The sequence below is a fragment of the Drosophila ficusphila genome, unplaced genomic scaffold (assembly GCF_018152265.1).
Source record: "Drosophila ficusphila isolate 14025-0441.05 unplaced genomic scaffold, ASM1815226v1 contig_198, whole genome shotgun sequence".
Taxonomy (NCBI): Eukaryota; Metazoa; Arthropoda; class Insecta; order Diptera; family Drosophilidae; genus Drosophila; species Drosophila ficusphila.
Genome location: NW_025064092.1, coordinates 3,129,568 through 3,156,499, shown reverse-complemented (window position 1 = coordinate 3,156,499; position 26,932 = coordinate 3,129,568). Strand labels below are relative to the sequence as shown.

Below are 26,932 nucleotides of genomic sequence, written 5' to 3'. Positions count from 1 at the left end.
TTTTTGTATAAACTAAAAAAAACGGAGTGTGTTGTGTATTGTTGTTGTTTATTATGCGTTTGTTTGGTCCGGAAATTGTTAATTAAATGTGAATACTCCTTGCACGGCATGTAATCCAATCGAATCGATCGATATGGGCGGCCAAACGAACGAGGGGCGTGGAGATCGCCCCCTCCTCCACCGCTGCCCCGCCTCTTCCTCCTCCCCGTGTTGTTGTTCTTTTTGTTCCTCACGCTGACGTCGACCGCGACTGCGACTGCGGCGTCGACGGCGGCAGAGGGTCAGGTGCATTCGAATCCGGAAAATCAGCTACAAAATCCGGAATCAACCATCTCCGGATCGAGTACATCATGCCCACGGAAGTGCAGTTGCCGGAATATATCGGAAAACATACACAGCCTCAAGATTCGCTGCGACGAGCAGCAGATAACCAACTGGCGGGAATTGGATTTCGGGGAGGATGTGACCAGTATTGTCAGCATGTAAGTGGTGCTACATATCCAGATTTAAATCGGCAATAACTCTTTCCTTTTTTTTTTTTAGCAATGCCAGTAAAAACTCCATTGCCTCGATTACCGCCGATGATTTCCGAAACTTTACGGAACTCAAGCGTTTGGATCTGTCGTTTAATCTACTCACTGAACTGGACAAGGATACCTTCGGCCATAGTCTGGCCCATGTGGAGAAGCTGAAGCTGGCCGGGAATGCCATAAGCCATATATATGAAGGCACCTTCGATCATATGCACAAACTCAAGCAGCTGTAAGTGAAGTACTTAGAACTTCTGTATAAGTAATTTCTTCATTTGCAAGAGAACCTACGGCTAATGCGCTATTTTAATGTTTTGATCAAGAAGTATGCCTTTTTATAGTACAAATAAGGCTAAAAAACTAAAACATTAAACAGTTTTAAATTACTAAACTATGTTTTGCAGTAAACCAATATAACTCAACTTATTGTTTCCTTTTCCATCCTCAGCGACCTGTCTGGAAATCCGTTGGCCTGCGATTGCGGTTTGATCTGGTTGATTGCCTGGTCCAATGCCCGGGATGTGCGCCTCCAACCGCCACCGAAATGCGATTCCCCGGGCAACTTTCGCGGGATGCCGCTGAAGAAGCTGCGCGTGGGAAAAGACTTCCATTGCGAGACGCTGCTGCAGCCGCTGCTCGAGCTGATTCCCAGCCAGAATCAGGTGGCCTTCGAGGGCGACGAGCTGCAGCTGAAGTGCTACGCGCCACGGGTGGCCATTGGAGTGCCCAGGGAGAGCGAAGATCTGCCCACGAAGGCGTACGTCTTTTGGGGCTGGTCGGATAAGATACGGGCCAAGAACTCCACGGAGGATATCATTTACCAGGATCCCGCAAAGGTCTTCGGCGATGTGAACCTGGAGACGCGCCACTCCACGGACTCGGGCATCCTGCAGTCGATCCTCCGCATCGCCAGCCTCACCCAGAATCACACGGGCATGTGGGACTGCACGCTGCGCAGCCAGCAGGCGAATCTCTCGCAGGCCATCGTCCTGCATGTGGTGGCCAAGGGCACGCTCTACTGCGAGGCGCGCGTGGTGCACACCAACAAGGGCACCTACCACTGGCCGCGAACGATGCGCGGCGAAACGGTGCTGCAGGAGTGCGTCGAGGAGCCCAGCGACGCCACCCAATCCCGGCGAGCTTCGCACGAGTGCGGCCCCTCTGGCGAGTGGCTCAACTTGGACACGGAAAGTTGTGTGTACGTCAGCGAAACCACGCGCATCCTCGAGCAGTTTGCCAAGGTGAATCTGACGCTGACGAAGGGTCAGAATGCCCTCGAGATTGCCCGGCGTTTGCACAACTTCACGCAGGCACAAACGCAGCTGAACCGCATCCGGGATCCGATGGACTTGGAGTACATAGCCCGCACTTTGGTCAAGTACTTGGATCAGCTGGAGCAGCCGCAGCAGCAGCAGGAGATCAGTCACCTGCTGATGGACATCGTGTCGCAGCTGTTGAACCTGCCGGCGCACCTCTTTCGGGCCGCTCAATCCGAACAGGGAACGGGTCAACGGTTGCTCCACGTCGTCGAATCCTCGGCGATGCGTCTGGCCCTGGCCAGCACACAAGCGGAACCGCTGCCCGCGGAGATGATTCCCTGGCGCGGATCGCTGGCCCAGCAGCGGAATCTCTTCGTGGAGTTCTTCAACATCAGCCTGGATGCCTTCGTCAGTCTGTCGTGCGTTTGGCTGGAGCAGAGTCCGCGTGGATTCCAGTGCAATAGCGCAAACGACACGATTCCCATGTACGAACACGGCGACATCGATGCCGCCATTCAGTTGCCGTACAGCGTGATTGGAAATGGTTCCACCACCAGTTCTACGCAGTCGATTCGCAGTCTCCGCCTGATGATATCGCTGCACCGGAATGGCAAGCTGCTGCCCAATCTGCGTGGCAGCCACAACGAGTCCCTGTCGTCGGCGATCATTGGCATTCTGGCCTACAGCAGCGAAGGCGAGGCGATGCAGTTTCGGGCGGAGAACGAGCTGGATCCCGAGGAGGATGTCTACCAGCAGAGGGTGACGGTGATGCTCAGAGCTCATCCGTACCACAATCCACTGAGTGCACCGCAGCCCGCCTGGTGGGATGCCGAGGAGCAGCGCTGGGAGCCGAGTGTCTGCCAGCAGCACTACCAGCATCGCACCCTGGTGATGTTCAGCTGCAGTCGCACTGGCTACTACGGCCTGCTGCAGCGGAGTCGCTACTTGAACGACTTCCGGAGCGAGGAGTCGGGCGCCCGGTTTCGTCATCCGCCGGCTGCCGTTTACGCGGGATGCGGCCTGCTCTTCGCCTGCTGCGCCTTCAATGCGGTCACCTTTGCCGTCTTCGGCAGGGCAGTAAGGATCAATCGGGTGCAGCGGCATGCTCTGGTGAACACCTGGCTGGCACTCGGAGCTCTGGCCTTGGCCTTCTCGCTGGGCATCTATCAGACGGCCAGCCAGCCGCAGTGCAGACTGCTGGGACTGCTGATGCATTACCTGGGACTGTGCGTGCTGCTTTGGGTTTGCGTGAGCTTGAGCAGCATGTACAAGCGGCTGACGAAGACGACGACGTCGTCGGGACAGGCGCAGTGCCAGGGACAGGAGATGGAGCCGCAGCGGGAGAGGGAACGCAAGCCCATCCTCGGCATCTACCTGGTGGGATGGGGCATCGCCCTGCTCATTTGCGGCATCAGCAGCGCTGTGAATCTGGCGGAATATGCCACCTACGACTTTTGTTTCCTGCACAGCGCCACCACCTTGAATGCTCTGCTCGTGCCAGCCGTGATCCTGGTCATCTTCTGTGGGATCCTGGCGCTGTGCATCTACTACCAGCTGAGTCAGCAGGCGGTGAATGTGCTGCAGCTGCAGATGCAACAGCAGCAGCATCGCCAGTACTCGGACAACAACACGCAGGCCACGGAGCACATCGATCTGGACTGGCTGGATGCCAATGGCAGTGCGACGACGGCGGCCTTGGGTGGCGGTCGCAAGGAGCAGGATCACATGCAGGAGCAGTACAGCACGCTGAGTAACCCCTTGAGCAGCATTGTGGATGACTTTGAGCGATCGAATCTCTCCCACTTGAGGGGTCACTTTATATTTCTAATCCTGTACGCCGGCGCCTGGTTGTCCGCTGCTGCGTATATAACCAATGGCCAGGAGCTGTACGTGCTGTGCTTCGCCGGCTGCTGTTCGTGCCTGGGCATCTTCCTGCTGATCTTCTACAACCTGAGCAGGAACGATGCGCGGCAGGCGTGGTCGCAGGGCAGGAGATCGCAGGGCAGACCCGCCAAGCTGGTCACCTACAACAATGGCAGCCAGGCGAGGGGCACCCTGCCAGCGGGAATGATGCCGGGACCGGGAACAGCGATGATCAGCAACTCCATAGTGGCCTACAAGGCGAATCCCGGTCCGGGCAGCCTCTACGAGGCCAACAACTCGGCGGGATCGCGATCGAACAGCCAGTGTTCGCGGAGCATGCGCAGCCAAACCAGAAGCCAGACGCGGAGTCAGCAGGAGCAGTTGCTCCAGGCGAACGGAGCGGGCGGAGTGACCATCATAAACAACACAAGTGGACAGCAGGGAGCAGCGGCAGCAGCTGGCGGGGTAACTGGCGCCGGAGGAGGTGGAGGAGCAGGTGGTGGAGCTGTGCCACCGCATAGCCTGAATGCACTGCTCCATGGATCCAGTCACGACCTGATACCCTCGGCGGAGATCTTCTACAACCCCAATCAGATTAATGTGGCGCGCAAGTTCTTCAAGAAGCAGAAGCGCCTGGCCAAGCGCAACAACTTCGAGCTGCAGCGGCAGACGATGCCGCAGATGCAGCTCCAGATGCAGATGCAGATGCAGCTGCACAGCCAGCACAGCTTGAGCGACGCCAGCTCGGAGCAGCTGTACAGCCGGCACCACAATGCGATGACTCTTCTGGCCGGAGGCAGCAAGATCAACAACACGAACCTGCACTACAAGCACCAGGGATCCCCGATGGCCGGGGGGCCCAAGGAGCACGCTTCTGGCGGGGATTCGATGCAGTTCAAGCGCTTTGTGCCCGCCAGCGCCTCCTCGGCTAGCAAGATCATGCAGGCCAATATCTACACCAACATCCCGGAGACCCTAACTCCCCAGCACGAGGTGATCAAGCTGCGGGCCAATGGAAGGACGCGGACACCTTCGCTGCTGGACGAAACGCTGCACGAGCAGGACGACGACGAGGAGGAGGAGGAGGCGGAGGAGGAGGAGGAGCGTGTCCAGCCCATGGCCACGGCAATGGTCGAGGAACCCGAACCGGAACTGGAGGACGAGGATGCCAGCTCCCTGGATGAGCACGCCCCGCTGTATGCCAACACCTTACCGCCGGCGAGCGGAATGAGCAGTCTGTTCCGCAACCGAGGAGGAGGAGGAGGCGGTGGACACCAACCCATTAGCGCTTCCACGCCCGTCAAGCAACCCAGCCTGGAGGCCATGAACAGTCTGGGTCTGCCGGAGGTCAGCCTCGAGGAGCCGCTGCTGCAGAAGCACGAGATCTACGTGTCCAACTCGCTGCAGGTGACCACCAGCAACAGCATCCAGCTGGACGACGACTTCCCCAGCGTGCTCATTCGCTTCAGCCAGCAGCAGCAGTCCAAGTCGCTGAACAACATCAGTGAGATGCTGGCTGGCGCCACTCCCTCTGGGTTGGACAGCCTGGAGGAGTCTGGCGGTGAGTCCGGCGGTGGCCAGCTGTCTGGCAAGGAGGCCAGCACGCTGGAGGAGCAGCAGTTGCAGCAGCAGCAATTGCGACAGGTTTACTCCTGTTCGAGCAGCAATCTCAGCCAGCTGAAGGGTCATCATCATCATCCGGCCACCTCGGTGGACGCGGAGGACGATGGTCGACTGCTGTCCGGGAGTCCGACGAACGAGAGCGATCTGAACTACCAGAACTCGGAGATCAGCATACGCAGTCATGGACTGTACGCTCCCCAGGCGGACAACGATCTGAATCTGACGCTAACCGATGACTTCCGCTGCTACCAATCCTCGAATGCCAGCGATGCGGATGTGGATGTCCTCAACGAGTTCGACGATGAGTTTGTGGCCGCCACTGGTGGCGAGCGGGTGGCCGGGGATGTGGTGGAGGATCATCACCACGATCACGACCAGGACACCTCCATCGATGAGCTGTACGAGGCGATCAAGTGCCGCAGTCCGTTGAGGAGCAAACAGGAGCAGCAGACGACCACCGTCGAGCGCTTCGAGAGAGAAAGGGAGCGCGAACGCGAGAAAGAGATGGAGATGGAGATGGAAATGGAGGCCAAGCAGATGAGCAATTCCCACAACGAAAATCTCAACGAGACGATCGAGGACGACAGCAGCCAGAGCAGCGTGATCTCGTACATCGATCCCCGGGCGGCCAACGAGGCGCCACGCCCCTTTCCCAGCTAGCTCAGCCCGACCGTAGTTAGATGTATATAGAATATATACAAGATGTATAACCAGATGAAAGCCCAACCCACCAACCCACCCGCTTGGCCGGCCAACGAAATATTCGCGCGCCAATGCCAAAGTATTCCTCCAACTATTTTTTGTACCCAACCCACTGACACTCCCCGATCTATATATATATATATATATATTTGAATATATATATTTTGGGAGTGCTTATATCCTAAGTTCATCCACTCAGCAAACCAGCTAAACAACACGAACTTGTAATTATAGTAAGGCCCTTCCCCTATTTATTCTGACTAGTATTACTCCACTTCACACACTCACCACGGAGCCAACTTCATCCCACTCATCCAATTAGCTGGTCACTAGGCTAGATCGTTCTGCATTTCATCATCAATGACTCGGAATCGGAATCGGAATCACCGCACCCGAAACGCAAGTCCTACACGCATTTGATAAGTTTTAAATTTTGGTAAAGCAAAATGCATTTAAACGTAGGCTAAGTTTATATTTAGATATAAATAAATGAAATGTTCACTTAAATATCCCGCTCTTTTATGATGTTTCTATTCCCCAGATGATCCAAACACTTTGAAGTCACTTTATCAAGAGTTTATAAAGAGATTACAAATGTTGCATTTATTTCGAGGACAGACACTGAACACATTCAACAAACTACTTGTAAAGTAGATACGATTTATAATAGCAATTCGATCATAATAATACAATGATATCTGTTCAACATCGTCATGGAGTGTGAGTGAGGAATGCTGATTATCTCCGCAAAGATAATGCCACCTTCCAACTCTGAATAGAGTATACAACATGTAAAGTAACGCAGAGTTGGACAGTAACATTATCATTATAACCAGTTTGATTAGCGTTAGAGGTTTAATCTTAAAGTGTAACAATAACAAGAGATGTGTATAAACTATAATAAGATAATACGATATTGCTGATGCCTGGCAGGAGCAGGAGGTCTATCCCGCTCCACTGGGCGCGTTGTGCATGTTTCTCATGGCAATTCTCACTCCGGTTAGGTGATTCCCCCCCGACATCCAGAGATTCACAAGCTGCGTATGGACTTCCAGCGTCGCAGTAACAAACACGACGAGGTCAACCCACTGGAGTATTGGCTAAATTCGCTTATATCTATGTTGCGTGTTGGAATGTCGATTTTCTCTTTTAAAGTCTGTTACAAACAAAAATAAACAGAGCAATCAATTAGTTATGGGTTCAATTCAAATGGCAAAAGTGTCAATTGCTGACCTTGTAGGCTACTGGAATTTCTGCCGGCGATCTGTGGACGATCGTTCCGTTGATGTACAGCATATTGGCCGCACTCTCCTCGGGCAGCGTCAGCTTTTGGTAGGTGAAGCTCGCCTCCCGCTCCATACGCTTCACGATCTCCTGGCAGGTGGGGCTACTGCTCACGCACAATACATCCGGTCCGGCCATGGTCACGTAGTATTTCAGCCTCTTGGTACCATTCACCTAAAGGGGGATAGTATCCATTATTAATTCTATGTGCAACAATAGGTTGGACACAAATGAAACGTGAGGATTAATAATTACAGAACGATTTAAAAAAGAATATAAACAAAATTGAACTTAAGTGAGAGAACCCTTAAACAAGAGGTTATAAAAGGACTTGCTTGTGTAAATATTAGTTTAATTAACTTATTTATTTGTTATACCCGAATCGGCGTGACAGGATACTCTGGATAGGCCATGGCCACCGCCCGAGCGCCCTCTTCATTCGTAAAACCGGATATTCCAATAAAGAATTCCCGCCCTGAAATTATAACACTTCTAGAATCAAGAAACCAAAGGAATTTATCCACCGAATCGTACCCGTAAATAGAACATCGCCGCCATCGAGCAGCGCATGCGGATCTTCGATCTCGATGACCGGAATGTCCAGCTCCTTTTTAAGGATTATGGCCATGCTCTCGGCCTCGCGGCGTCGCTTGGCGTGCTCCGATCTGCCAATCAAGGCCACTCCATTGCAGATCACCGCACTGTTCTCCACGAAGACGCCCTCGGGCAGCTGGTCGTCCGGCGGCAGCTCGATCACATCCAAGCCAATGGTCCGCAGCAGGGTGCAGTACTGCTCGTGCTGCTGCTTCGCCAACTGCACGTCAAACTCCCCGTTCTCCAGCAGGGCATCCGAGATTCTACGGCGGATTTAAAGCGATTAACAATGGGCTTATTGAATGAGATTCAGGGGATGTACGCACAAGTGTGTCTGAGTGGTTAAATGGAGGAATTATGTACATGGAAATGCTTGTTTAAATCTATTTAGTGGTATTAGGCCTACATAAATGACTATTGAAGCCGTAAGTACTACTTAAACTTTACTTTTAGGCCTGAGTCGCTTCTAATTCGTTTGGGTGCCTAACTAGTCGCTTCGGAATTAGTTTCAATTGAATACTTAGATCAGGGTTATATGAAGAGCTGGGGAATATTGCTTCTACGATTTGTAACCTATTTTTGTAAATAATTCTGAGGTCACTACTTTTATAAAAACTGAGAAGTCAAAACGCTTAACCCGCCTTATTAGCACATCAAATTGGAGGAAAACTACTTCATTACCATAAACATTTGGATGAGTTTGTTGCCAAACACTAATTAAAAGTGCGAATAAATTAAAAACCGAATGTGCTATATTCGAGTCTATATCCTGGACCAAGTTTCCTGGGAATTGGGTGGTTGGGAGGTAGGTGGAGCCCCACCCACTGCATGTGTACCCACGAACGATTGGCTGGGTGACCTAATTCCCCGCCACTGGGGCACTCCCACCTCCTTCGATTTCCGGGGGATCAGGACTTCACTCACCTGGCCACAATCGCGTGCGTGTACTTGGGCGACATGGTCGGAGGATCGGATCGGATTGGCCACTGGGTGCTCTTCCTCGGCGGCGGAATGCAAGATGCGGATGCAAATATGCGGATTCGGATTGGATTCAGTTGGGCTTAGTGTGACCTCGTTGCGAATGCCAATAAATAAATTTCTTAAAAGTTCGGTCACTTTAATATACACGAAACTTTTATTTCTTTGCAATTCGCTAAGTTTATCTTAAAACTATAAAAGAACATTTTTAGCACTGCTTATAATAATTACATAAATGCCATAAGGCTCACATAAGAAATTGTACGGAATAGTCATATGCAAAATATAATTTGAAATGTTTGGTACTGAAAAATTTACTGTGGTCAACCAAATTTTAACAAGAACATTTCTTTACTGTAATTTTAATAGAAGATATAAATTGATTAGTTAAAATTGTTCATCTATACATAAAAAAAATGGTAATAATTTGGAATTCCCAAAATATAATTCTCAAAAATATTATGAAATTATAAGTCCGTGACTCGCGGTATGCGGTCACGACAAATAATGTGACCTTAAAAATAGCCCACTCTAGTGTTATCGATAGCGCACCGATAATGTCAGCTAACGCATACACATCGCCAATTTGGGCATTTTCTCGCACGTAAATTGCAAAAAGTGCATGCATTTTCCGCGATTTCCCGCGCGCAAAGACCTCCGGCAGCCATAAAATTAATGTTCCCAGTTCAGAGAGACCATTAGGCATGGACGAAGGTGAGTACAATTGATGGGGTCCAATCCCTAAGTGAGTTTTACACTGATGCCTTTCTGGCGCAGATTATTCGGCGTCATCTTCGGCCGGCGGCGGCGGTGGCAAGAAAACCGGCGTGGGCAAGCAGCACAACACGCTGCCGTTTTGGGGCAACGAGACCTCGATGAACCTGAACCCCCTGATCTTGGCCAACATCCAGAGCTCCAGTTACTTTAAAGGTGGGTAGAGGTTGTCTCTTCGCTTCTCCCTACAAGATTAACCCGCCTTTTTTCTTTTTTTTCTATCGGCGCAGTTCACTTGTTCAAGCTGAAAACCTATCACGAGGTAGTCGATGAGATCTACTATCAGGTGAAGCACATGGAGCCCTGGGAACGAGGATCCCGCAAAACGTCCGGACAGACGGGCATGTGCGGCGGTGTGAGTGGTTTATGAAATGTAGCGCTAATCGTTGGCGATGCTTGTATATAACCCCCGATCTATTTACTCATTTGTATACCCTTAATCTTATCCAGGTGCGCGGCGTTGGCGCCGGCGGAATCGTGTCCACGGCGTACTGCCTGCTTTACAAGCTCTACACGCTGCGACTGACCCGAAAGCAGATCAACGGACTGCTCAACCACACAGACTCGGCCTACATCCGGGCACTAGGTAGGTGTTGGTAAGTCGCATGAGTTCAGCCACAGTCACATATGCCGTCGCTTGCTCCTGCTTCCTCAGCACACCAAAACCAAACCAAACCATGCCAAACCAAAGCAAACCACATCACCCCAAAACGAAAGAAAAACAACTAGGGTGGGTCGATTTCGACGGTTGCGAGTTATTATAGAATGGTGGAAGGTATTCTATGGATTAAACAACAAGCCTGTTTCAGTTCAAATTTCAAGTTGTATGCCTTCTCCATTTGCAAAGCGAGAAACGAGTAGAGGACCTGGCATCTCTTCACATCTGCCTGCGAAGGTAAACCTAATCCAACTTGTTATCAAGTATCACGATAACCTTCATTCCATGTTTATTCCAAGCATGCAAAGAGTAACTCAAATAATTTCATCATATTCTTGTTTTTTAAGACCTTGCCTTTTTTGAAATACTAAAATTCAATTAAAAGTTGAAGAAAATCTGCAAACGTAAACTCTAAAAAACATGCCATTGTTCGTTGTACATTTATACCAGATCAGAAGGTTATTTTGTAACTGCCTTTAAATTTGTCCCGTTAAAAAACAAAGTTTGAAAAGCATGAACTCAGGAAATCTATTTAAACTCATATATAATATTGATTTTAAAATTGTGACAATTGAATGGTTCTTGTTTTGTCAGAAAGAACTAACGTCCAAATGCCAATTTTATTGAATTCATTGGCTTAAGTAAAAGACTTATATTTGTTTAAAGTTTAAACAAAATCGAATTATATCCGAGCCGTCAAGCAAATCGAACCACCCTACCAAAAAAAAAAAAGCACACCTCCCCCTTTTTGGCCAAAATAAACCTTTAAAAAAACAATTCTAATCCCGAGTGTATACTTTTATTTCTCTGTCACGCAGGCTTCATGTACCTGCGATACACGCAGCCACCAAGTGACCTGTACGACTGGTACGAGGACTATCTGCAGGACGAGGAGGAGATCGACGTTAAGGCGGGCGGCGGCCAGGTGAGTCAACTGTATGAGCCACCAATCACACGTACCCCCTCATCTCCTCGAGAGCAATACCCAATTACTAACTGCGATTCTTTCAGGTACTGACCATCGGGCAGATGGTTTACCAGTTCATGACCAAGCTGGACTGGTTCTCCACGCTCTTTCCTCGCATTCCGGTGCCCATTCAGAAGCAGATCGAGAAGAAGATCGAGCAGTACTGTCGGGAGCAGGGTCTGACCGTCAGCCAGCTGAGTTCGGGCCGAGCGGCGGCTGGTCAGGGCGCGGGTACCGGAGCCGCCGGTCAGGATGGGGACTACCAGGAGTACCAGGAGGCAGGCGCGGATCGCGGGAGCGGCAGCGGTCGTGGCGGGAATGCCATACCGGGCTCTGGATCGCGATCCAATGCTTACCCACCGGCGAATAACTACCGCAACGATCATGATGATCGTGATTACTATGCCGCTTCCTCGGGCTCTTCCTATGCCCGCGGCGGTCGAGGTGGTGGCTACGAGGATTACCCGCCGCCGCTGCCGCCACAAATGGCTTACGGCGAGCGGGAAAGGGAACGGGATCGCGAGCGCGAGAAGGAGAAGGACTACGACCGCCATCGCAGCAAGCACAAGAAGAAGCACAAGCACAAAAAGAGTTCGCGCAGCCGCAGCAGAAGCCCCAGCCGGAGTCACCATCGTTCCGAGCGGCACGAACGTAAACGCGACGGCGGCTACGAGCGAAGTGGCAAGAGCCGGCACAACGAGCACTACGAGGAGCGGGAGCGACGTCACCGGTGAAGACCGATCCAACACACTCACCCACACCACCCACCAAAAGCAAACCACTTCTGCTACTTTGCCTGTTCTGCTACTAACACAATTTGTTTTCACCATAGCACTACCACTTTTTTTTTACCAATTGTCAAGCCCTTTCAACTATTTGGAAGCCGCGCACGTCGACGAGCTTCTTACTCAGGTTAAACACTCCCCGGAAGCCCCCGAAATACTAACACTTAAACTAGACACAATCACCCAACTCAGACACAGCAGCAAGGCTATATATTTGTAATTGTGACTACATTATGCTAATAAATTAGTTTCCAAGTTGTGTTTTATGCAAATAAAGTCAAAAATAATTTGTTTAAAATGGTTGTTGTGTGTGCTGTATTTGAGTAATTTGAATTCGTTAATAACAAGGACAGAAAAGGGTAATTTTAACCATGGTTTCTGAATTTTCTTTAAAATGTGTTATCAACGACTTTTTTAAAAAGGGTGAAACAGCAAGCTATATCCCTTTAGTCCTCATTTTCGCTATACATTTGCATATTTTGAGGCTGCTTGAAAATATGTAGCTTCAAATTATGTATATCAAATAATCTATTTATCAGCAAATATGAAAAAATGTTTCTGGCTTCTTAAGATAGGATCGGGTATTATTGTATTTAGTCTAATATAACTTTTAACCTTAGACCATAAAACAATTGTAAATGTGTGTGAAATTATTTGTGAGTGATTCCTTCTTGGTGGCCGGGGTTTCCAGCCCATAGGATGCACAGTTCCCTGATAAGTAAAACATATAAACTGTAATAGATAAAAGGTCGTTTCGATTGCACTTGTATTTGTTTTTAGATGTCCTAATGAAGGTTCCTTTTTGGGTGGCATTTATAAAATGAAAAAATCTATGAAAATAATTGGATGTTTTATAGAACCCAATGATTTGTAATATCAGCACTATGCCTTTCAAACTTTAATAGGTATAATGGCTATCCTGCTCAAAACTAGAAGCTTGTTAAGAGGCTTGTTTTGCGAGCTTTGAATCAAGCGCTGAATTATAATCGCCAGTGGTGCGCGGATTATTGGCAGCTCGGATCGGTCAGGTGCGACAGCCGAGAGAGGTGAGGCGGCCAAGCCTCCTGTCCGCCAGAGCCGCCGAAATTCGAATTTCAGTTAGTGTGCAACGCCTGCGCCGAGTTGTCGCCTCTCGCGCCGACCGTTACAAAAACAAAACTGAAGAGGCAAATAAGAAAAAAAAAGAAAAAGCGCCGGGCGAACGGATAGTCGAAAAGCGAACAGGCGAACCAACTGTAATTAGCATGTGCCAGCACCATTAACAGCGCCACTAAAGCCACCAGATCCGAACCATAATCCAATTCAAGCCCCTGCCAGCACACATACATACTTAAACGATATCATATCAATGTCAGGCCAAAAAAAAAAAAAAAAAAACCGAAACAAAAACAAAACCAAGACAAGCCGGAGTGAATGAAATGGCAATAGAGCGAACAACAGTAAACGGCACACAATTCACGCGTGTGCGAATGCGCGCGACAAATGGCCCGTTTTGACCATTTTGGGAAAACGGGGTAGTATGCGTGTGTGTGTGTTTATGAGTGCCTATGTGTACCGAAGTGCGTGTGTGTGCTTATGGCCATAAAACATGGATAGCGCCCAAAAGCAAATGTGCAAAGTTTATGGCTGGGCCAGCACCTTTTCTCCGCTCTCTGTTCTTCTCTTCTCCTCTCTGCGTGCAAGCACGATCTCAGATAGTGATGGCGGTTTTTTTTGGGATTAAATATCTGCTTTTGGCGGAAACTGAAATTAAAAATATCTTACTAATAGCTTTATCCAAAAAAAATAAAGAAAAACCAAAGTGAACGCCATTGTTGAGCTCTATCCTTAGATGTCCCTTATAGCTTTTCAAAAAGTGTTGCATACATCTGGGCCAAAATTTCAAATATTTAAATATACATCCAGAAAACAAAATGAATGGGAACTTTTTAAACAAAAAGAAACAGATTTTGAAAACCTAAGACCGAAATTAATCATATTTTTTGTTTTTTAACTGCAAAATCATAAAAATTAACCACTTTAAAAGCCCTTAGATCGGCAGGTTATGGACTTATGTACTATTATGTATTATTTACTAGATTATTAATCAGAAAACTTCTATCATAAAACTGAGGTTGCATTTCAATATGCGTTTATCATTTATATTTATAAATAGATCGTTGCCTTTGTGAAATAATAAATGCCACTTGGTGTACGTGTCGTATGAGTAATATTTAAATGCGCTTTAAAATTAAAAAGTACAATGGTTTTTGCTTTAAATATATATATCACTCAATAGTTAAAGATACGGGCAGTTCGATTTTCACATTTTATTGCTGTATTTTGTTAGAAAATATATGAATCATACGCAGTGTAGGCTTTGTGTAAAGTAAGCCGTTACGGGGCGTATGAGTAATTTTTTGGGAATTTTTGAAGTCTACAATAAATCAATGTGTCCCAATTTTTTAAAATTGTAATTAAGATAAATATTGGTTAGGGGATATTCCTAGGGTACATTTTTTAGAAAGTGACAGTAATTTAGTTGTTAGAAATACATTATAGATACGAAAACGATAGTATAGAATGAAATATAGAAACCTCTGAAATAAATCAATATATTATACTACAATATAGTCTGGAAAAAAGCTGACCTGGTAGCTCTGATCTTTGAGAGGCTCTGCGAGCTTTTTCCAAGCTTCGGAATCTCGATTTCGGTCAGTGGGGCAAAAGCGTGGAGCGTTACGAAGGGGCTTTCGGAGTGCGAGAATGCAACTGGTCATTATCCTTCACTATTTTTATTTGCGCTCACCTTTTTATTTCTGTTCAGTTGTGGTTTTTGTATTTTGTTGTTGGTTTTTTTTTAGCCACTCTCGTCTCTCGTCAAATGCATTGACGTAATTGCCCGAGCGCAAAACTTAGCCGTATATCGATCTCGATCGCAGGTGTGTAAACCTAAAGTGGTTTTGATTTCACAACCGCAGAAGAGCTGGGGGGTGTCTTACTTTAAGCTGTTACCACGTCATTCCGCCGGTGCCTATCAGCGTCAGCAACTAGCGTCCGTGCGTCTTGTCAGTCAACGACGAAAAAAAAAGAAATACAAATCATATATGTGTATATAAAAAAAATATAAACGAAAAAAAAACCGAGAAACAACAACGCACACAGAGCCAGAACAAAAAACGACAGAAAATCACATAAAACAATAAAAAAAATTGCATTTTTAATTGCCCCTTGTTATTTATACCGCATGCGATGGCCGAAGGGGAATGGCGGGCGGATTCGTTCGGGGGTGCGGTAAGGAGTTGAGTAATCACCGCGCCCTTGTCTACTTGGTAATCATACCCCCCTCCACCCCCTCGCTGTCTGCCATCTCTGTCTGAGCTGTTGCGTCTGCGTTGTTCGCCGTCCACTGACGTCATTGCCGCTGGCGTTTTGGACAAAGTGCGATGTCGCACCGTGGGTCACCCATCATCATCATCGTTATAAACATTATATGGCCATCATATCATCATCATCCTCATTGTCGCAGCACCGTGGAGTGGGTGGGGATTTCGCAAGTAGTGAATCACGTGCTATCATAGAGATTCCGGGCATACCAAAAAAAAAAGAAAACACCTGACCAGATAATAATTGTTGGCCTATAGTCAATGAACCTGTCGACGGGAAATTGGGTTTCCCGTCCTTTTTTTTATGTGTTTATGTTGCGGCAAAGTACCATAAAAGATTAATTTCCTATAGCGTTCGTCAACTGTTGCCCAAGAACAACTTTAAGAGACCATGCGACTTACAATTTAATCGGTCACTTATTTAACGTACGTATACATATATTGTATTTATTGCAACTCATAAAAATTTTGCAATTTGCAACGGAATTTCTGCAACTACAATCAGTTTTGACGTAGGACGTTGGTTTGTGGTTGAGCTATACGTACTCAAATATTTCGTAAGTCATGTACGCAAGTGGTTTTACTATAGTGGACCGTTCCGGGTTTTATTTCCATTAAATTTTAATTGAAATTATTACGTTTGTTTATTTTAGAAAAATCAGAATGAATAACTGCGGAAGGGCTATTCTCAAGAAATTTAAATGTTAATAGCCACAATATTATTATATACATACGTCATTAGGTCATTAACTGAAAACGGTGTCTGTGAATTTTTGTATAAACAAATATTGTTATAATAAGTCTTGGAGTTCTTATATTTGGTAGTCGTTTACCGAATTTGCTACTTATATATAACTTATCTCACTATCTGCCTACAGTCAATATTTAATTTAAGGCCTTTGTGTTATTTGTTGTAGATAAATTTTAAAAGGAAGGTAGCTTAATGGACAGCTTCAGTTCAAATAAAACTAACAGTTTTGTGTCATTAATAACAAAACACGTAAACGTGAAATTCTGAATGAAATTAGTTAGCGACTTTAAAACTGGTTACATTGACGTAAATTAGAAAGTGTCGAGATAAAAATAGTCTCTAATATCAACTATTTAGAATTCTAAGTAATTTCCCATTTTGCCCCATAAAATATTTATTTGATTTCTGGGAAATATTCGTGTTTTTGAATTCACTCCGGAGCGATAAATCAACGTTTTGTCCCATTGTGCGTCAGTGTCGGTGCTTGTGGAATTTTGTGGTGGTGTAAGTGTGCTGGTGGTGCTTTATTGCATTGAGTCGCATCGCCTGTCAGTCTGTCATTGTGTGTGCTGGTGTGCGTGTGTACGTGCGGGATCATTGCACATTGCGTCAACGTTTCAAGATCACAATTACAATTACCCCGCAGTAGCAGTTGCAGTAGCTGTAGCACCAACCAACTAAATTACGAGAACAGTGGCAAAAGCAATCGACCAACCGACAAAAAAAAAGAAAATAAACTAAAAAAACAACAGAAAACTATCAACAATAATAAGCCCACCCGCAACAGCTGCTCTTCTCCGTCTGTCTCTTTACCTCCCTCGCCCCACACACATACACACACACACACACTCAACACTCGACTCCTCTACTCTTCTCCACCTCTCTCCTCTCCGCTCAATTCTTTGGCCCCCGCTCTTCGAGATTCCTCTCCGCCTCCCCTCTCTGGAAACGGGCAGAGCTGCAGAGCCCCAGAAAGCGATTTCAGTTCAGCGACGGCAGCGCACAGGTGCCATTCGGAAAGTGCGGACGTAGAATGTTTGCCGGGGACTCCACGGTCAGATTTCACCTCTAGCTCCGCTGGAATTCGGTCTTGGCAGTGGCGTCAGTGACGAGTTTTGACGGGATCTCAGCCGCACATCGTTCTTCCCGCCTATTAACCACCTACTTCACTAACTTTTTCCTTTCAATAATCCCTATAAACGAAGATCATTCTTTTATACTCCTTTCCACTAATAAATTTCTCCAAAACCTTACTTTTGTTTTTATGAGGTCTACAGTTTTACATAGTTCACCAAATTCCTAATATTTCATACACACTGCTTTCACCCTAATTAGTAAGTACCTTTCCGTTAAAAGCCACTTCTTATTTTCTGTTTCAGTTCTTAGTAATTTCATCTTTATTTTTCTAAATATTTTTGGTGTTCTCTTTCCCCATCAAAATTTTATCAATACTTGAATACATTTTTTTAATCGTATCCTAAGTTTTTCCAAAGCTTGGCTTTCTTTTGTAAAACTATTATTACATTTCTTTTAATTTTCTTGAACGCTACTCAATATGTGCTAATTAATATTTTACTATTCACCGTTGCACTTTACATTTCTTAAAAATAACTCATGTCGGCTCTTACTCTTTTTCAAGAACATCTTTATTTGTAATTGTCTTCCCTTAAAAATACCTGTGACCAAGTTCCTTCTTGTCCAACACCTGTTCTCTGTTCCCTCTTTACCAAGACCTTCTAACACCCCTAACACCCCCTTTTTCCAAAAGTTTCCTCTCCACTTTCCCTTGATCTCCGCTTTATCCATGTGAGATGAGTGCGTGCGACGGTTCGGGAACGGTTTCGCGAACGTCTGACGCCTCCGCTTTTCAATTCGATGTCATGCCAAAGATAACGACGCCGCCGTCGACGGTGACGCCTACGCCGACGCTGACGTCGACGCCGACGTCGATGCTTACTTCGGCCGCGCAGGCGACGGTGACGGTGACGGCGAAAACGGCAAAAACGACAATAACGAAAACGACGACAACGGTTAAAATTGAAAATAAATGGCCGGCGGCAGAGGCAACGGCGTTCAGTTATCAGCGAGCAGCGGAGCAGATTGGAGCTAAAACGACACCACCCACAACTGTCCAACGGGAAACTGGAATAAACGAGATCTGCACTGGTAATCCATGTGAAGAACTGTCCAGCAAGTTGGCCCTTCGCAAGGCGCAATTGAAAGCGAACTTTTTCGGCGAAAGAGAAAGTACCAAAGAGAGTACTGCAAGAAACGGAAGTAGTAAACCGGAGAGAACCCCACACTTCACCGCTTACCGCACTGCTTACCCCAGCTGCAAGACGGAAAAAGGCAAGCCGGTGCAACAGCTGATCGATCAGTTCCAGGCCATGATTGTCCAACAGCAGCAGCAACAGCTGACCGGCGAGCGGGAGGCCAAGACACTGACCTCCAATTCGGACGAGGGATGCAACGTGACCGGTGGGGGACTGAGTCCCTACAGCAGCGACAACGAGGACAGTGGCAACCTGTCGCCGCGCCAGCGGAAGCTGAAGGTCACACGCTGTGCCAGCAGTGATTCCGCCCTCGGCTTGGAGGTCGACGATGGCGGCATGGACGTGGTGCTACCCCCGCAGCGAAGGATGACCCTCACCGTCACCGACTTGCCCCTTCGGCCGGCTTTACTGCCCCTGGCAGAACCCACCGCTCTGGCCGACTCACCTTTGACCTCGCCAACGGGCGGAGGCGGTACCGCCGGTGGAACGGTGGTGGGTGTACCCACCAAGGTGCTGCTCGAGGAGCGAGTGGTCGCCGCACCGGGATCGCGACGCGAATCCACCCAGAGCTCCTACAGCGAACTGGGGGGCAGTGGATTTCCGCTGGGAGTGCGCTATGTGCGCACACCCTCCGTGGTGGTCAGCGATTACTCGGACGACATTACCGCCTGCGGGATTAGCATGGAGGAGATGGAGTACTTTCGCCTGCAGCGGGCACGTGGCCAGCGGCGCTGTTCCCTGGAAGCGGGAGGTGCAGGAGGAGGCATCGGCGGAGGAGGTGGAGCCCATGGACACGGGGGAGGAGCACATGGACACGGACACGGCGGATCGGCAATGGCGCCCGGGTGCGGCAAGGACGAAGGCCAGTCGGATGTCAGTGCGGCCAGCAGTTGCAGCAACCTCTACTACTGCGGCTCCACCATTTCCGCCTTGGATGGGGGCGAGTGCATTGTGAACGGCGTTCGCGTCGCATTGGCCAGGAAGAGCAGCACGCAGAGCAGCAGTCTCAGCGGCGAGGAGGAGGAGGAGGAGGATCTAGAAGACGAGGATCTAGAGGAGCACGATCCCGATATGGAGGATCGCGACGTGGAGGATCTCCTGCCGGAGGACTACGAGCGGGGGGAGCGGGAGCGGGAGCGGCAGATCAGCGAGCTCCTGGCCGCCACGCAGCTGGGCGATCGTCAGCGGGATCGCTCCAAGAAGGTAGGCGCCCGCAATGACGTCACAAACCAGGGAAATCTCAAACTAGACTAAAGAAAAAAAAACTCGGGGTGGCAAATTGAACGGTACAGAAGAAGAGGAAGAAGAAGAAAGAGTAGAAGGAGGAGACGAAGAGGAAGAGCAGCCTAGTAAATTTAATATTAACTATTTTTTTTTTTTTTTATTATTTGTTATTGCTCGTGGCATAAAAGAGCAGCAGTGAATGAGGGCAGGTCTGAATGGCAGCGAAAGGAGATAAGCAAGCAAGCTGGTGCATATACACTGGGAGAAAGTAGTTAGTCGCAAGTTAGATAAAAATAGTTACTGTTTTCTAATTGAATAAGTGTGCAAACATCTTCAAATCCAAAAGCCTTTTATGTTGCTTCCGAGCAGTATTATATCCTAATTAAAGAGCATAATTAAGTTTTTTAACGGCAAGACCATTATAAAAAAACAAAGACTATAATAATAAGACTTATAAAATACACTAAATATAAAACATAAAGAAACTCTTTTGTGTTACTGACTTTGTGAAAGTACTTTAACTTGAAAACTGGCTTTGAGAATTTCAAAAAATTTTCTTGAAGAAGTTCACAAAAGTTCCATCTTGTTCTAAAGATGAACTTATAAAAGACAGTTATTTTCAGCCTTGATCTTGCTATAATCTATATATAATCTGTATTAAAAATGGTTCTAGAGATGGAGTAATAATAAAGTTATTTTCCACCTTGACATCCTTTGTTCTTACCATAATTCCAACACTTAAAGAGGGGTAATCCCCTCGGCTTACGTTTTTTCCCACCGTGTATATGCAGGTCTTTTTGCGAGTGTGTGCGTGCGTTAGCTTAAAAGGCTGTTAATTAATTTGATTTTTATCTTATCACAGAAATGAGGTTCTGTTGCTCGGAGAAGTCTTTTTTGTACTCCCCGCGTTCCGTTTGCTATTATTATAATATTTTTTTTTCTGTGGCTTTCGTGTGTGAATGAAAACGGTATGGTTGATGTTGAAAAATAAGGGGTGCCTTGATAAAAAAAAAAGAACAGACAAAAAATATCACCAAAAAAACGAAACCGAAAACCTCGGCTCGGTTCGTTCATTTCATTTTTTTTATCTAGAACTGGAACAACATCAACACACAGCGACAGCGACGACAAAGCTTATCTTAGTTAACTGTATATTGTATTATAGATAAATATTATGTACATATATAAGCCAGCACATATTTACCTTTATATAATGGCATCTTCCTTTTTTTTCTGGTCGACAGACGGCAGAAAGTTTGTAAAGCAAATAAAAGTATTAGAAACCGAATTTTCGGAGTCATGATAACGATAATAAAGCATTCCACCTGGATATGTCGCCGTCTATATGTATGTATGCAAGAGATATATGTGTATGTGTTAGTGTGTGTGTTGTTTACCTGTGTGTGCGTGTGTGTATTTGGTTAATAATGTTACGCGCTTATCAAGCGGGTTTATCTGCCTGGCATTTATATAGTATACGTGAATGCCCTCGCCGCCGACAAAAGCAATAATCGGAGGGATTCCAGCAAAAAAAAAACCAAAAAAAGAAAAAAAAAAAACAATGGTCTGCTCTTCTTTTTTAACCCACGAGGGTGGAGTGTGCTTAATGGGAGACACATGGCTATATCCGCGATGATCCCATCCGTCGGTCTAAGTCAATTGTACATAGAATGCTCTTCGCCTTTTACACGACCGACTTTTCTTCTTCGTTTTTTTTTTTTTTTTTGACGGGGGATGAGCGATAAGCGATCTTTCGCGATATCACGCATACGTCACCGTTCCCATTAAGACCCGCATATATGTACATGTTTATATGCGATTATATGAGACACGAGCCCTCGAGTCCCGAGGGGATTACTCCATAAGTCACGGGAATCGTGTTGATAAACAACCTGAGATGTAGAAATTTCTGCAAGCATACCATATTCTAGTGCTATCTCGCATTTAATTACGTTTTGGCTCTTAGCCATAATCTTTATTGCCATCGAAATTTGCTAGAACCAACTGGAAGTGCCATTCACGAAAGGATCTATTGATCATTTTGTTGATGACCCAGTTTTCATTCTCCTTTGATTTTCAGTTTCAATCGCATTTACATACACTTCTTATTCAACCTCCACTTTTCGCTGGGATAAACTCGTGTTTTATTAGCATGTCATTACAGATTTCCGAGCCATTTGAATACGATTCTTATTCAACTTCCTCCTTTGCTTTTGATTTTGCTTAAGATCGTGTATGCGTTGACCTTTTGCTTTACAAATTTATTTCGAAATTAAAAGTAGGTAATTAAAATGACTGCTTGTGGTTTCTAATAATATTTTACGCATTAGAAATGCCTTCACTTTTTGCTTTATTTACTGATTATGCTTATTTATATTTTTTAAATGAATGGTTTATTATAAAAGTTAATTTCCTATCAAAGTATTTATATATTTTTTTTATTTGTAGAACGAAACAATTTAAAATATATATTATATGTTTTCATATTTATATTTACTTGGCTTACTGTCTTGTTTACAAAGTTAGTTTCTGTTTATGCTTAAACAATATACAAAGCTTACTTAATTATTTAGTCATTAAAGTCTTACATCAGCCGATTAGGTTTTACTTTGTTTTCGTGTACATGATCGCTGAAGTCTCAAATTAAATTCCAATTACATTGCCATATGCGAATGGATTTTCCAATCACTTGAGTGCTTCCCCGTCACAACATCGAGTTTCATTCAGTTAAACAGACGTAGAAGTCGGGGCATTATCCGACATATGGGGACATATCAGGGGCGTAGCTACCGCCGTATATGCCGTATCAATTATACGGGGCCCCCGGGGCCAAGGGGGCCCCCAAAGTGTGTAAGAGTGAATATTTAAAATTTGATTTTTATTTGTAAAATGGGTAAATAATGTGATAAATAAATATTTCTTCTCACAATATTTTTTATACCCTTGCAGAGCAAAAGGGTATTATAATTTCAGTCAGAAGTTTGCAACGCAGTGAAGGAGACACCTCAGACCCCATAAAGTATATATATTCTTGATCAGCATCACGAGAAGAATCAGAATACGTCTGTACGTCTGTCCGTCTGTCTGTTTCTATTTAAAGTAGTCTCTCAGTTTTAAAGCTATCTTGCTGAAACTTTCCCAAAAGGTGTGTAGTTACCGCACGCAGTATATAAGTTGAAACGGGCCGGATCGGCCGACTATATCGAATAGCTCCCATACGAGAGAATGAAATAAAAAATTCTCAGACCGTTGTTTTTGATCAGATCGACTTGATTTCTTCAAGATGGCGTTTTCTAACTGTTTTTGAATTTCGGATTAAATTTGATCAAAATCGGATAACTCTATCATATAGCTGTCATAGGAAAGATCGAAAAATATATATAGAATTAATGGAAATAAATTGATAACATCGTTGTATTTATCCCACAAGCATGATTTTTTGAATATCAAGTTTTTAAAAACTCTTATATTGAGAAAAAAGTTTCATAAAAATCGGACAACTATATCTTATAGCTGCCAGAGGAAAGATCGAAAAATCTATATAGAAATAACGGAAATAAAATTGTAACATCGTTGTTTTTCATCAGACAACCATGATTTTTGGAATATAGAGTTTTCTAACGACTCTCGAATTAAATTTCATCAAAATCGGACGAGTATATCATATAGCCGTCATTTGAACAATAGTCGAAAATATAGAAAATGAATAGAAAAATCGTCTTAGCTTCGATGTTATGTATTTTTTCGAAATATTTGATGACTGCAATGGTATAAAAGCTTCGGTTTGCCGAAGCTAGCTTCCTTTCTTGTTTTCTTTTGCGAAAAATTTTTACCTCCATATAAGGGCCCCCAAAAATTTTTTATACGGGGCCCCGACAAGGCACGCTACGCCACTGGGACATATATAGTATGATCATAGGCCACATGATGCTGGTGGTTGGGTGTTTGTTACTTTCCGCCCGATATCTCCAGTGTTTGGCATTCTTGGGACCCCCATTTCCTGGTATTCTATCCTACTCACCAACAGCCGCCTGTCACCGTCCTCTTATCACGTTGTCATTATTGTCTCCCCGCAAAAAGGGGGGCGTGTGTAGGGGGGAAGGGGGAGGGGAAGGGGTAGGGGTTGGGGTTATGAAAACCCCGCGGGATGGGATCTTGTTTAGTTACTCTTCGCATTCCACTTACGGTACGGCTTGTTGTTATTTTTATAACCTCGCTGGGTAAATTAGCTTCAGTTGGAAGTTTGCAATTCAGTTGACAAGCAACAACAAGTATTTAAAACTATGGAACTGAAATGAATAAAAGTTATGGTATATTGGTAATAAAATAAATTAAGAAAGCATACAAAATGTAGTATTTATATAAAACACTGATCGCCAATTAAAAAAATGAATTTAAATATTTCGAAAACTCAGATAACTTTATCATAAATGTACCATGGTACCAGGGTGAAGTAATAGAAAATTCATAGATACATCACTACGTTCTTTAAAATATCTTGAAGTATGTTATAGATAATACAACAAAATCACGAATATTGTTGTATCTTATCATTATCTTATACAAATAACAAACTGCCCGAAGGAAAAATCTTGTAACAAAGAACGTTGAGTGATAAGAGTAATCCCTATTTTAGATTTTAACCTTATCTGCAAGGGTATCAATATTTCGGTGTTTGGAAGCCTGCTTTCATTCTAGTTTTTCTTTGGGCTTGGGATCTGAGTTCTGAATTCTGAATTCTGAGGACTGGGTACTAAGAACCAAGCACTGAGAACTGAGAACTGAGGACTGAAGGCCCCCGAGGCTGTCTTCGTATTGTTTTGTCATTTGTGGTGGGCAACGGACACTGCGGCGTGGGCTTCATAGAAATGCCTTTTGGTTTGCTTACTTAAGAGATAAAACCCTCGTGTGGGTGTGGGTGCCCCAAAGTCACCGACAATCGCCATTTGGTCCGCTGACGTCGTTGTGACGTCACTGGGCCGCCTTTGTTCGTCCACGAACCACGATCCACCTTCCTCAATCCGAAAAGCAAGGCAAGATCATTAATAATATCAGCTCTGAAGTGCAAAGTCAGCGAGAGATTCACATCATGGGCGGGAGAAAATATCTTCTTTATGGACCGCAGAATATTGATACAAATTATCCCATAATAAACAGGAAATATGACGCAGATATGGGATATGTATACTCGTACAAAGAATACAAATTACAATTACGAAAGTCGCATTATTTATTCGCCTTTTCAATGCGAACTTGTCAAGACCAAAACCAAATCTATAAAGTTCCCTTACGGACCGTAAATATTTTTTTCTACGCTTGCAAAAATATTGACTTAAACTATATGTTATATATAAACAGTTCAGATAAAATAGGTTATAAAAACTATCAGTTTGTTTTGTTTTTGGTGACTTTGATAAGAGTGCACTTTAATCATTTTCAAGATTGCTTGGCTTTCATTTATTATCCATCATATGAGAGTGTTTGAATGCGTAGAAAATAATAATTTACATAAACAAATACATTTCTAGTGATTTCAGTTTAATTGCATTATAATAATTGAGATAAAAAAGTTTCCACGTTTGCAATTGATTGGGATTTATTGCATTTGATAAGAATGCAATTCGACAATTTCCAAGATTATTTTATTATATTTAATGCCTTTATAAGATAGTGTCTATTTCGGGAAATGTCAATGAGACACTGATAAACGTTATAAATAACTTTATAGTATGTCTTGTCTGCTTTGAAACCAATTTAATTTACAAGGTCTAAAAATGTTCTTCAAAGATAGTGTTCTTTGTACAGTCTATAAATAATTTGTCTATGATAAAATATAGTATTAAACTTAAAACATTAGCTTATGATAAAGAACCAAAATCTAGTTTTACTTTAAATTTGCAACTATTTAAGAAAATACGTGTGTTTTCATTTAACGCTTTTTTTATGGACAGGAAAAAGCGGTTTGATTTGGTTCCAAATTGGTTTGCTTCAGTTTTCGGCTGGTTTATTAGTAGTGTTCCTGTGAAAAGTGTAAATCTGTAGGATTTTCGAGATGTCATAAAAGTGATTATTCACAACGTAAAAATTCACTCTGATATCACAGATTTTTTTCAAAAGGGAAGCGTAGCTGATCTTTGGCTGACGTTCATTATGATTGGATCGTGTGGTGCTATTTTATTTCTGTTGTGGTTGTAGTTGTAGTTGTAGTTGTTGTTTAATAGCCTTTATGGTCTCGGTGGGTCGTGCACATCCGTCACAGCCATACCCATATACTCATACCCATATACCGATACCCATATACCCATACCCATAGCCATTCCCAGTCCCATTTTCATTTCCAGACCCATTCCCAACGTCATATCTAATCAACACATCGGCGACACAGCCGACTCTACACTGTACGCAAATCGTGGGCATCTCAGGGGGGGAATTCGTCAGGGGAATCGGATGAGGAATTGAAATTGTTATGGGTATGGGAATGGGTATGGGAATGGGAATTATGACGCCCACTAATTGTGTGTGAGAAATCGATTTAGCGGCGAGATCTGTCTCTGCCCCCCTTGCAACTGCCCCCAAATAGTGTGACTCGTTGTTGTAAGTTGGATCTGGGTGAACTTTTGTGGTACGAACCGCTGACCTTCGCACAAGCGACAACTTCCGTTGACGTCAGCAGTTGCCGCCCATCAGCGATCGCGGTTGAAGATCGTCGCAAAGTAAATTATATTTACTACCCCTGCCCCTTGCCCCCTTCTTCCCCACAAACCCCGTTTGCCACCAAGCCCTTTTTTTGCCCCCCGGAAACCACAAAGGAATTCTCGCAGGAATCCAAGAACAGAAACAAAAACTCAGGAACTTATCACACTTTGAAGTGTAATCAAGAAACTGTGTCATAATATCCCACGAATTTACTCCCTTCCAAACTTTACCAAAAAATTTGGGTAAAAACCCAAAGTTCGATAAACTTTGAAGAGCATTTATCCCTATAAAAATGAGTCATTATTTTTGGGTTTGTTTTGTTTTTATATTTATGTTTATGCTTTCCATTGTCGACCTCAATAAAAAGTGAGTCATTATTTATACATGTTTTTAATGTAAATAAAATGTATTATTGCTGACGATTAAGGTGTTGCCTATCGAAATAATCGTCAGCAAAAAAACAGTACCATTCAACAAATTACGCCATTACATATCGTTTTTGGCTTTCGATTACTTCATTATTTAAATTCTCCAGTCGATTAATTTCTGGTTATCGACAACATCAACAATTAATGTCACGTTGAAATCAGGACTTTAACCTTTATC

General features: G+C 44.9%; 4 protein-coding genes across 8 annotated transcripts in view; 3 read left to right on the top strand and 1 right to left on the bottom strand.

Annotated features, from left to right (window-relative positions):
* The first annotated feature begins 126 nt into the window (after window positions 1-126).
* On the top strand, window positions 127-6,484 carry LOC108095564 (adhesion G protein-coupled receptor A3). Its single transcript, XM_017196712.2, has 3 exons — window positions 127-482; window positions 544-762; window positions 979-6,484. The coding sequence occupies exons 2-3, from the start codon at window positions 743-745 to the stop codon at window positions 5,933-5,935; spliced, it is 4,977 nt and encodes a 1,658-aa protein (XP_017052201.2). The 5' UTR covers window positions 127-482; window positions 544-742; the 3' UTR covers window positions 5,936-6,484.
* A 54-nt stretch (window positions 6,485-6,538) lies between these two features.
* Window positions 6,539-8,939, bottom strand: LOC108095566 (N(G),N(G)-dimethylarginine dimethylaminohydrolase 1). Its single transcript, XM_017196713.2, has 5 exons — window positions 8,780-8,939; window positions 7,796-8,118; window positions 7,639-7,736; window positions 7,211-7,435; window positions 6,539-7,133 (listed from the first exon to the last, which is right to left on the bottom strand). Exons 1-5 carry the CDS (start codon window positions 8,812-8,814, stop codon window positions 7,008-7,010), a joined length of 807 nt encoding a protein of 268 aa, XP_017052202.1. The 5' UTR covers window positions 8,815-8,939; the 3' UTR covers window positions 6,539-7,007.
* A 449-nt stretch (window positions 8,940-9,388) lies between these two features.
* Window positions 9,389-12,075, top strand: LOC108095616 (pre-mRNA-splicing factor 38B). Of its 3 annotated transcripts, XM_017196781.2 has the most exons (6): window positions 9,389-9,547; window positions 9,611-9,763; window positions 9,838-9,962; window positions 10,058-10,193; window positions 11,084-11,190; window positions 11,277-12,075. In XM_017196781.2, exons 1-6 carry the CDS (start codon window positions 9,538-9,540, stop codon window positions 11,964-11,966), a joined length of 1,221 nt encoding a protein of 406 aa, XP_017052270.1. In that variant the 5' UTR covers window positions 9,389-9,537; the 3' UTR covers window positions 11,967-12,075. The 3 variants fall into 3 exon arrangements, with proteins under 3 accessions (XP_017052270.1, XP_017052271.1, XP_017052272.1); XM_017196782.2 differs by lacking the exons at window positions 9,389-9,547; window positions 9,611-9,763; window positions 9,838-9,962 and having other exon boundaries at window positions 10,094-10,203; XM_017196783.2 differs by lacking the exons at window positions 9,389-9,547; window positions 9,611-9,763; window positions 9,838-9,962; window positions 10,058-10,193 and adding an exon at window positions 10,272-10,502.
* Window positions 12,076-16,691: 4,616 nt separating this feature from the next.
* The window catches only part of LOC108095529 (inositol-trisphosphate 3-kinase A), a 32,559-nt gene continuing 22,318 nt past the window's right edge, over window positions 16,692-26,932 (top strand). For all 3 annotated transcript variants that reach the window (XM_017196651.2, XM_017196653.2, XM_017196654.2), the window contains exon 1: window positions 16,692-19,609. In XM_017196651.2, the coding sequence (XP_017052140.1) occupies window positions 17,945-19,609 (1,665 nt within the window). In that variant the 5' untranslated portion in view covers window positions 16,692-17,944. The remainder of the gene's footprint in view (window positions 19,610-26,932) is intronic.